This window comes from Carassius carassius, chromosome 1 (assembly GCF_963082965.1).
Source record: "Carassius carassius chromosome 1, fCarCar2.1, whole genome shotgun sequence".
Lineage (NCBI taxonomy): Eukaryota > Metazoa > Chordata > Actinopteri > Cypriniformes > Cyprinidae > Carassius > Carassius carassius.
In genome coordinates this window covers 29494361-29506273 of record NC_081755.1, presented here as the reverse complement: position 1 = coordinate 29506273, position 11913 = coordinate 29494361, and the positions used below count along the sequence as shown (strand labels likewise).

The 11913-nt window shown below is 36.7% G+C and overlaps 1 protein-coding gene and 1 long non-coding RNA gene across 4 annotated transcripts; both read left to right on the top strand.

Moving 5' to 3' along the window:
* The first annotated feature begins 3505 nt into the window (after positions 1 to 3505).
* LOC132116852 (uncharacterized) lies at positions 3506 to 4424 on the top strand. 3 transcript variants are annotated; one of them, XR_009425719.1, is made up of 5 exons: positions 3506 to 3595; positions 3745 to 3801; positions 4016 to 4073; positions 4234 to 4298; positions 4390 to 4424. It is a non-coding gene; the product is annotated as an uncharacterized LOC132116852 (long non-coding RNA). The 3 variants fall into 3 exon arrangements; XR_009425716.1 differs by having other exon boundaries at positions 3526 to 3801; XR_009425714.1 differs by lacking the exons at positions 3506 to 3595; positions 3745 to 3801 and having other exon boundaries at positions 3920 to 4073.
* Positions 4425 to 6376: 1952 nt separating this feature from the next.
* Positions 6377 to 9540, top strand: LOC132144481 (HUWE1-associated protein modifying stress responses-like). The gene is made up of 4 exons (XM_059555134.1): positions 6377 to 6843; positions 7935 to 8015; positions 8107 to 8382; positions 9237 to 9540. Exons 1-4 carry the CDS (start codon positions 6645 to 6647, stop codon positions 9479 to 9481), a joined length of 801 nt encoding a protein of 266 aa, XP_059411117.1. The 5' UTR covers positions 6377 to 6644; the 3' UTR covers positions 9482 to 9540.
* The last annotated feature ends 2373 nt before the right edge of the window (positions 9541 to 11913 follow it).

Sequence of the window (11913 nt, the reverse complement as noted above, 5' to 3'; positions counted from 1 at the left end):
AAATGTGGCATTTGGAAATGCTGCCAAAGCCCAGGAAGCTGAAAAGCATATCACACTGGAGTGTGCTTCACTGATGCGTTCAAACACAAATCCTGGTGAGCAGTTTCAGTCTGTGTTATGTTATTTAATCTGAATCATGTAATATAATATATCCTTCATATATGCCGTCAGTTTAGGATTTGTTACTAATTGCTGTTTTCATTTTTATTCAGACTCAGAAATGTCAACATCACACCCATCATCATCATCATCACCATCACCATCAACATCAACACCAGTAGAAACACAGGACAGTTTATGGGAACTTTTTGATACTCGCATCCATCAAACCAAGATGATACACAATGCTACAGCTGATGCCACAGTGGAAGTGAAAAAATACATCAACGATGCGTATTTGCCCAGAACTCATGATCCACTAACTTACTGGAAAGAGAGAGCAGTAATCTTTCCTCATTTGTATGTCCTTGCAAAAAAATATCTTTGTATGCCAGCAACAAGTGTCCCTTGTGAGAGGATTTTTTCAAAGGCTGGAGAAATTATCTGTAAAAAAAGAAGTAGGCTAAGTCCTTCCACAGCAGATAAATTAATATTTTTGAATAAAAATCTCTAAAAAAGTGAGACATTGTGGCTTGATTTCTTTTATTAATATTCATTTTTCATGACCAAAATAACATTATGCACAGTGAGGAGCCTATAGGTTACAAGCTTCACATATTAGAACATTATAATAATAAAAAAACAACACATTTTTTTAATGGCTCGTCAAGGTTGTTTCAGATCAACACCTGCAAGTGACCACTAGGTGTCACCGTTGAGACGGGTGTCGGATTGATTCGAAGCCTCGAAACAATATGGCACATTTGGTTCAACTGTTTCATTGGTTCACGAGGCCTCGATTTTGCCATCACTACACGGCATACAGTATAGGCAAACTATTTAGTGTGCGACTTTTTCCAAGTATAGGTCTCTGCAGGAAAGTAATGGGAGTTACCGATCAGGGTGTTTTTACACCATGATACCAGATTGGTTGACGTCTTAGTGACGTTAGGTATAGGGGTGGAGTTGGGTAAGGGGAATCATTTAGATTGCATGATTTAGAAACACCCAGCAGTTTGAGAACACCCACATGGTGATACACGCCCACTTTTTCTCTGCAGAGACCTAATTCCATAGACAGTAAAAGAAATGGACACAGCGACCCCATTGGATTCAACGGAGAAAAATGAAGTCAATTAGAAGCACACACTTCCTGGGGGTCGGGCGTACTGCGCAGACTCAAACTGAGCTTGATGACATAGATGTCTTCTAGTCTTCTAATCGCTGTGCTAAGAGAAATCTGAATTACCCACCGAATCTTGCAGAGAAGGCGAGCGTGAACAGGAGCAAATTTTGGTAAGTATTCGGATTAATTATTTCCCTTGACTTCATGCCTCCACGTTCACCCGATAGCCTCATAGACAGTAAAAGATTGCCTGCGAGCTTCTCCTACTGTCCATACGGTAATTTCTCTACTGTGCGACACAGAGTCGCTGGTTATGACGCAATCGTTAGCCTATTTTTTAAAAAAACTGCTTCTACGGGACCATAATGTAAGATACAAGGTAATGGAGCCTTTTATACATTTTCGTGTTTCTTTAGAAATAATGAATGGACAAATGGAGTATTTAAACGCCTCAGATGTAAAGTTATTCGTTGTCAAAATGATGCCAAAATGAATGGGAGTCAATGGAATGCTAACAGCAGGTGGGGGTCCGCTAGCCAATGGCGGCTCCCAGGGGTGCTTCAAAAAAATATGAAACCCTGCCCCCCTGCCTAAGTGAGAAGGAGGTCTCTGCGGAACAAAAAGAGGCTTTTCCCAATTTCTGGGCGTCTTCAAACTGAAATAGGTGTTTTCCCATCTCTTTCTCTGATTTGCTCAAATTGAGTGGCCAATTCCCAAATGCATTTTTCCCATCAACCCAAGTGTAGCAAGTGACGCGGAAATTAAGCACAAGCGCCGTCTGCTAATGAGAGATCGCCTACATATGAATGTAAGTGTATTGTTGCCCATTTGTTTTTGATTAATTTGTGTTACTTTTCTAGCTTGCTACCCCACTAAGTTATTAAAAGCTCCAAACAATTTACTTTTAGTCACAATCTAGGATCATGCATTATTAGCCTACATGTTCTATTCTCACTGATATAGGCCTATCTGTGTTGCTTTAGCCGTCCAGTGTAGATAATGATAGCTTGCTTAACTTTCCTGTCACACATTTTTAGTCAATTCAGGAATCAATTCAATTAAATAATTAACTAAATTACAATTGTTAATCGAGTTTAACCAGGTAGTTACCTTGTCAGTTTAGAATGCTATAAATTGTTTTAGTAAAATGTTGTGGAAAGAATGTGTCTTAAATAGAAATGTGTGGATATTTTATCTTTGTGCTATTTCAGCACATAACAGTTCAGCGGAGAGGTAAAGATCCTCAACCACAGCGCTGCCGTGAAGATTATTTACAGTAGATTATTTAAAAGTTATTCACATGCCCTTTCTGCTCATGTGACACATACAAGCCATGCCAGTATCATCAAATAATGACCCATATAGCTGGACATAAACTAAGATCTGTTGAACATGGAGGTAAGTGTGTAAGCACCGCTTCAAAAAATGTCTATAAAAGATGTATCCAAACGTGTAAAAGGTTTAAAACGTGTGATAACAATTAAATTTTTTAACCTCCATTTTAGATTGTTATATACAGCTGTGGCCTTGGCTGTGGTCAAAAGGCCAAACATTTTCACTGCTGTCAGTGTCCACAGACCTACATAAATAAAGGTGCCTTAAAAGAGCATCTTTGCAAAAAACACCCCATATCTGCCTTTACTGCTGATCTACAACCAGTCGCTCGTCCAGCAAAAGAAACATCTTTACAGCAACCAGTCGCTCGTCCAGTAGAATCAGCGGCTCCACTAGTGATTAAGAGAAAGAAAATCACTGTGAGTTGCCCTCACTGTGGAGTAAGTCTGAATTCAAAAAATTAAAAAAAACACATTGAGCGTAAACATGAAGCCATAAATCCCATAACTTCAACTTCTCATCTACCAGCACAGTGTGTTGAAAAAAAGAATGGGATATATGTAGTGGCTAAAATTTTTCGTGGGCCCTGTATCCCCATTCATGTGGCAAAAAAATTTGGGGCTTATCACAGAAGGTTATGTGTGAAATGGATGTCTGCAACACATGTGCTGAAATGGCACAAAGGAGTGACCTTTTTCTTTTTCCTATTTCTATTGACTTTGTTCTCATCCTATATAATTTAAGAAATGCAAAATTAAAAAAATATTTACCAAAATGTTGTGCATATTTGCAATGAGAAGAAAGCCATGGAAAAAGTAAAGGTTGGACAGTTCCCGTTAAACCTGCCTTTACTATTGTCTGTTAAAAAAATTCTCCCTATCAAATTTAGTTTTGCAGGGTAGTCCTTTAAAACCCTGTTTACTGTTTAACTCATTTTTTTTTTTTTTCTTCTTCTTTCAAATGTGTTTTGACAGAGAAATTGCTCTCAGCCTCTGTCCTGGGCCATGGACTGAGTTCTTCTCTGAGGACCTTGAGGTATGTTGTATTTTGCACTAAAGGTAATATAGTGTATAGTGTCTTTAGTGATAAAGGCTGTAGAATAAAGAAATTATTTTAGATTGTTTTGTGGTTACAAATCCTTAATTTATACATTGTATTGTACACACATTTATACCTATGTCTAGGGTGTTCCTCGACAAGAGTTGTCTTGTAGCTGTGGAGTCTTCACACTAATGGTAGGAGTAAGAGTTATTTTGGTTCTGCAGATGTCATGTCAGAATTTAGCCCACATGTGCAGTAATTAATACTTCATTCATCTTACAGTATGCTCTCTATATTTCCCTGGGTGGAACGTTGACTTATCAGAGGTGGGTTTACCAACCATATTAAAATATATTCCGTAAGTTTGCAATTTATTTGTTTTGATAAACTTGTGCTTTTCCAAACTATAGTCAGACATGCCAAGTATTAGAAGATGGTGGTCTGCCCTTTTGCTGGAGCTGTTCCCACCAAGGTATGCATTTCCCCCCTGGTATTTATCCCTTTGGATGGCCAAATGTATTTACAATTGGTGATATTTTAAATTGGTCTTACCTGCATGCAGTCAATCTTGATCTTGTTCGCTATTTGTCTTTATATTGAATAATGTATTTTTATGTCACAAATTCATCAAGATCATTCACGAAAAGCCAGCAAAGAAAAAAGAGGTGAATCGGGGCTGACAAGAGACAAAACACTAGTACTGACTTTGTTTGAGGGGCTCCATTATTGATTACAAATGTTTTTTGTTTTCCCCAAATTACTGCTGTTCTATTGTCTCTTCCTTGTAGTTGCAACCAGTGACACACCCCTGAACATACAGCAGGCTTGTATTTGCCATTTTATTCAATCTTTAAATTGCAGTTGGATTATTATGACCACACCTTTTTGTTCCTCCACAGCTTCCTCTGCTAGTTCTTCGAGCAATCTTGCTGGAAGTTGTGGTTCATGATGGTGATGTTGCAATCCGCACCCTTGCCCTTACATGCAGTTGCTTCAACAACATCGTGTGCATGGAAAGTTTCCGACGAGAGGCTCACTTTCGGTGGTTGGACAGTAGGTTTTATTGTCTTATTCTTCCCATTTTTCTTGATATCATTGTTAGGTAAATGGAAGCTCTGTTTGTTTCTTTCACAATTGACATGTAACAGTGGTCAGTACATTGTTGCACTTTAAAGGCAGTTGCCTGTGAATGAGATCAGCAGAATTTTTTTTTTATACATTTATCAGGTGTGGTGAACTGGAAGGCATTTAGTGAGAACTTCAGATCCCTGTACAGGATTCCTTCCTCAATATCCAGATGCCTCCAGTGTGACAGCTTGTACAAGCATTATGGAGCAGGCTACAGAGGGAGAGGACAAAGAGGTGTGTTGCAGGGGTTTTACTCCTCTGATGACTTCGAGGGATATTGTGGAAGTGACTGTTTTTATGAGGCATAGGCTGGAGAAAACATTTAATGTTTCAGATTAGATTCAATTATTTTTTTGTTATTACTCTCCTTTTAGAAAATATTGTTTTTAAAATAAGAATTAGTTTAGTTTTGTAGCTATGCAATCAATAAAGTGATACTAACAGGTTTTTATTTCTTGAAGATTAATTTATATACTTTTTAGTTTGTTTTTTTACACTCAACTAAGAATATTGCATTTAAAATAATTATTTGTTTTAAGTGTTATAAGTTTGTGGCTACGTGGTCAATAAAATTATCCTAATGTTTAAAGTTTTTGGAGTCATCATTTCAGGTCAACATATTTTCTTTATTATAATCAATTTCACAAGGTCAGCTAAATATCAGTAATGCATATAAAGCTTATTCTGTCAAAATATGGCAAGTGCAATCGCAATCATGTGCTTCTATATTTGTATATGTTGAGGATTTTTTTATATATATAATAATATTTAATTAAGTTAATTATAAATAACTTGAGTAAACGCCAAATGTAAAATGCTGTCTAAATTATTCCGCAGGAAGGTATTTTAAGGTATTTTAGGCTTTAATGGTGCTCATATGTTAATAAGTGCAGTCATGTCACACTTTTATAGCTTTTATGAAAAAGTTTTACACTGAGGAAATACAATTTGACATTTGTTTGTAAATAAAAATTAAATACATAATCCTCTCGCTCTCTTTTGCTCATTTTCTGTGCTATTTAAATGTTTTTAAGCGCAACAATATACTGCATGCTGGACCAAAAATGGTTATAAATAATTAAAGATAATAGTTTTCTTTGAATAGACTATGCTGAATGATATTTATTTATTTGTAATTTTGTCACAGTAAATAGTTTAAAGCCTTTTGCATGTTTTATTTGTCTGACGAAAGTACAATAATACTGAAACGTAGTTCCCTTTCAGCGGTTACTGATTTGAGGTTTGACTTGGTTTAAAATTATCTCACACATTTCCTTTAAGCTAAGTATTCCTAAATTAAATGTTGTATCATTGAGGAAAATGTTTCAATACGTCTGCACTTAGGCACTTAAGAAAAAATGACATGCAGCATTCGTTTTTATTTCTTTATTTTTACATAAGTCGTTGATCGCGGAAAAACGCGAAAGAAAAAAAATAATGTGTGGCTTTTCAGGGCTTCCGTACTTTTTTGATTGGATTGTTAGAAACGCCTAATTCCTGTATGAAAACACCCCTAAATGGGGAAACGCCACCTTTTTGTTCCGCAGAGACCTATACTTGGCCTAAGTCTCACTTTTTCTGAGAGCGTTGATCCGTGCATGCGCAAAACAACACGGGCGTGTTTTAAATCAGAGCCGCCCACTTTAAGGAATGTCTGAAACTGCGCAGAGCAAAATCGACCCTCGAGCCGGGGAAGACAGCGACACGACAGTCCTGGGTAATTCGAGAGCGGCGTCACAAAAGACAAAACATTTCACTGCATTTCGTTTTAATTCAAACCCGCAGATCCAGAACTAAGAATATTAACCGACGTTTAACTGGTGGCGTGTGATTTCAAGAACGCGAGTCACCCCACGAGGACAATAAATCATTGAGAAAACGAGCAGGAGTTCCCCGAAGTTTCTCAGTATTCATCATGGAGGAGAAGAAGGAGGAGAGCGAGGCGGAGATCCACGAGCACGGACCAGAGCACTGGTTCTCCAAATGGGAGCGGCAGTGCCTCGCGGCGGAGGCCGAGAGGGAAGAGCCTAGCGAGGAGGAGGTGGACCAGAACCAGGAGAAACTCTGGCACCTCTTCCAGAATTCGGCTACGGCGGTGGCTCAACTTTATAAAGGTCTGTGCGCGGAGAAGGAGACCCCACCAGCGGCCTCCGACTTCCAGCAGCTCGACGAAAGAAACCGCTCACTCTAGAGAAATATCGAGTAAACACGTTGTTTCTCGAACAAACCACACTTTAAGACTTAAAAGTCTCATTTGGCCACTAAAGTAGTGAAAAAAAAGCAGCGTTTTATGTTTGTTTTTCACTGTGTTAATGAGAGCTAGCTTAAGCTGCGCCGGTCTGGCTGTTTTTGACAGTTTGTTCGTTGTTATAGTGGCCTTGCTAACCGGCTAGCCGGCTTTTTAGCCACTTAACATGAGTTTTTTTGTCCCCCTCGATTAAACGGTCTGTACTGGAAAAGCTTATTTTTAAGTGGAACGCATTTACGCGTTATAGGTTTATAAAAATACACAATTTGACATAAATGTCTGCCGGTTTGTGAGCTAGCATATGTCCTATTGTGGCCGTTTTTCAAAACCAAGTGTACTTAACTGCTCACCATTGTGCAAGAGAGACACGTTCAAACGCACCTAATTTTACCCTAATAAATTACCCGTGTAACACACTAGGGTTTGACACAGCCTTTGTCTGGTTAACATAACCAATATTTGAACTCGCTCTTAAAGGGATAGTTATTGTCTCAACAATAAGTGATATGGTGGTTATTGTTTGTTTAAAATGCAATAGTATTAGCCTAATATAAAGTATATATATATATATATATATATATATATATATATATACACACACACACATACATATATACATACAAATTACATGTTATTTTTTTCTCCTTTCCACTTAAAACAACTAATATTCTCTTTAATGAATTTACTCAATAAATAATAGCAATAAATTAGTTATTTTATGCTTAGACATTTAATGACTCTTTTTAAATAGTGTTGACATTTGTGAATGCTGGTTTAATCCATTGAAATACCAGTGCAATTCAATGTGTATTGTCTACACGGTTAGAAAAGGTATTTTCTATGGGTTTCTCAATCTTTAGTGTAAAGGTTAACAGTAGAAATCCTATCTGAATGCTCTTCTGGACCTATTTTAGTAATCTTTGCTGTCTTTAATGTCTATTTTACTCCTGTCTGCAGATCGAGTCTGTCATCAGCAAGGACTGTCGTTGTGGTCTCAGTTTCAGAACGCTGCAACAGCAGTGACTAATCTTTACAAAGGTAACTCATTATTACACATTTGAGTTTGCTCATATCTAGAGCTCGACTGAACTGAATAGATAATTCGTTCTGACTGTGATCTGTTTAACAGAGAGCGTTGATGCACACAAGAGGAGCTTTGACTTGGGAATCCAGATTGGTCATCAGCGACGTCATAAAGATGTTTTGGCCTGGGTAAAAAAGCGAAGGAGAACTATACGAAGGGAGGATTTGATAAGTTTCCTCTGTGGTAAAGCACCACCACCAAGGACTTCTAAAACAGCCCCCAAACTGACTGTCATGTCTCCTAACCGACCACCTTCATCAGACTCCGTGTCATCTGTAGAGACTGATTTACAGCCCTTCTGTGAGGCCATAGCATTACATGGTATATATTACTGCCCGCTCATAGTTAATATACAGCTGACTGAACATGATTGTGTGTATAAGTAGCAGTGCACATATTTGTCTTAACATTTAATGGCTGGACTTTGTAGTTTACATATGGTGTATATTTTAATTGCAATAGTATTAGCTCCATATACAATATTTTTTTTTCTCCTCTATAAATTCATTGTATAAAGCTAATATTATTTGATACTATATGATGCTATATATTTTATACACACACACACACACACACATATATATATATATATATATATATATATATATATATATATATATATATATATATATATATATACAATTTAAGGGAAAAACAAATTTAAGTATTACTAACTTTTATTTCTTAATTGCAGTAATTGTTATTTATTTGAGTGTTTAATGCTCTCCTTTTGAGTTGTATTTTTGGGGGGTGGGGGCATGATATATGTTTATATTATTTGTTAATTTAACATTCTTGTTTTTTAACTATTATTTGTTTAGGTTGGCAGACATTCAAAATATAATTTTCTCTACTGGCCCCACATGGTTCAAGTACATGGACCGTGTGATCCTCAGTATTTTTAGAGCTGGATATCTGGATGAAAGGACCTTTAGGTTTATTTTCAAGCACAGAATATCATACCTCTGCAAACTTAGCATCACTGTAATACACTGGAAACACATGCTATGTAGAGTTTTTTTTTGGTAGAATCAGAGCCAGCTAAGCCCACCACATCCTCAAGATGTTTCATTATTCATGGTTTGCGAATTTGTTGTTCAGTGTTTTTAAAGTTTGAAAGTGTGCATGTGATGGAACATGAAAGCACGTGAATTATCTCTCATCTTTGGTTCCAGGTCTAAGTGGAGCGATGGCCAGCATCAGTGTCCGCCCCAGCACTCCTGGCTCTCCGACTCATGTAAGCGGCAGCTCCAATGCAGGGCGCAGGAGGAATGGACTTCACGATGTGGACTTGAACACTTTCATATCAGAGGAGATGGCCCTCCACCTTGGCAGCTCAGGCACCAGGAAGCGGACCTCGGTCCAGTGCTCCGATGTCATCACAGACTCCCCGACCCATAAACGCAACAGAATGCTCTGAACTCAGTTGTTGTTCTGTATGCTTTGTGCTGCTTAAAATAAAAGCCGCTTGATCCTCAACACTTGCGTTCCCTCAAAAGGAAACAAGGGGCGCAGTACACTTGCATATTCAGTACAGTATGCCATACAGTGGAGGCTAGTTCATATCGTTTCATGCATGTTGACTTTTTATGTTTTTGCACTCACCACACCACGTAATTTGAGTTGTATGATGCCATCAAGTACCCATTTTATTGAAAACATATTAACTATTAGATTACAAAATCGAAATAGGCTATTTTTAGTTCACATTATCTCCTAGTATTGCCAAGCTAATAACTCAATGTTTGTTTTCAGATATCGGTGTGAGCATCAGTCCATTTCCCATATATTTTCAGTTCTCCTTTGCATTCTCCTTGCAACGTTTTTAAGTCATACTTGAAACTGCTGCTGATTTATATGTTTGTGTGCTATCGAGAAGGTTGCAATAATGATTTTGCACTAATGCAATTTTTTTTAACTAGTTAGACAAGAGAAAGGCAAGGGAAGTGAGGCTTATGATAAAGTGGTGCAGTTGACATTTTACATTTCAAGGCTATTATGGTTTGGTTCTGGGGTTAGGTGAGTCTTTGTGCTGCAAGAACAGTGTTCAGCAGAGCTTTCTCTCAGGAGAGGTACTAAAGTGGAGAAAAACGGTGTCATCTTGAAATTGAAGTGTCCTTTAAGTGCTCTTCAAATCCAGGTCAGAGGATTTGGAGAGCTGCACATGTACCGTCCAGCTTTGTGTTGATGTATAGAAGTCAAGTTGGACTCTGAACACCTTATAAAAGCAGAAATATATGATAATATGAACTTTGGGGTAATGAAATTCTGTGCTCTTTTGGATGATACACAAATATAGCACTCTTGATTTAACATGATGGATTTTTCTTTGCCCTTGTCATTATTCTTGATATAAGAGAGCTTAGGTAGAAAGGCCAGTAGTTGATATTATCCTCACATTGACACTTGTAGATTGAGTGTTTGATATGTCAGGTTACTGGGGCAGGGGAATCATGATGTGGAGTGCATTTTCTGTCAAATACCAATCAAGCTGCTTTATGCAGACATACTAAATTACAAATGTTGCAAGAGACAGATTTTTTTTCTGTAATATTAATACTGGATGTTTGGTTATTGATTTCATAACTTAATTTCATAAACATTTATTTTTTTATAAATGAACATGGATATAATATTGATTGCTTCGACAAGGAAGTGTTTATCATTAATTGAACTGACATGTAATGCATTTTGTTAAGTTAATGGTCAGGAACTAAAGCTAACATTTTGCAAATGTCAGGTTGGATAGTAAAATTGTCTAGATGATCCAGAACATCACAATAAAACCACAGTTGCCATTATATATATATATATAAATCTGCATAAGTTATAGACTAAGTTATTAAAGTTACCTTTGTATATTTTGTATATTTTTATTTCAATTGTGTATGTTATGTTTACAGTATTTTAACAGTTTATTTCACATCCAATTGAGCCTGATAACAGCAATTTGTACCTCTACTGATTAAAACAGTGATTCTTGTTTGTTCAGTAATTAAATGTATCTTTTTACTTTATATCTTTATCTGTTGTGTCATAGCAGTAAAATTTGGACTTTCCTGCATATGTATGCATTGCATTGTTGTCAGTTGTGCTGAAAAGCAGAGACACAAGTCAGTGATTGCAAAAGCTTCCTCCTGTCAATCTAAATCTACTGGATGTACAACTTAATAGATGGAACATATTTCAATAACTGATGCTCAGCCGCCCTCTTGTGGTAATTAATTTACTAACAAAAAATACCAACCTAATTTTTGTGAAGAAAATGACCGCGTGCACTAAACAAAAATGCACTATTAAATGAATTTTAGCAAAAGCTGAAATTCAGCTAAATGTTTCATTTTGCTATTTTACTATTATGAATTTTGTAAATAATAATAATACTATAATTTAATATAACAGGCTGTATTTTAAAAAGTTAATTCCTTACTATTTTTTATCTTAATCTCAATCTTACTCCATTTCTACACAAATTGTAGTGTTGCGTGCATTCGAAAGCTCAACACTGAACCTTTGTTATTGTATTTAAAAAAGTTATAAATGAAGTCCCTGCTGAATGAAAGCTTAAAAATTGCATTCCTCTTACCCGTTCTGGTGTTTACTTTAACTGCAAAAGGCATTTTATTTATAAACTGAAATGAAACATTTGACTTATGGGTTGCACATAACTAAATAGAAAATACTTCATTTAACTGATGATTAGTTTAATATAGAAATAATGTCAGGCCCTGTTTTGTACCATTTTGTGCAAAGTATCTGTGTTGTCATACAGATGGATAGATAGATAGACAGACAGGCAGACAGACAGACTTCATGAATTTAGGTGAAAGCTGAAACAATAAACAGTATGTA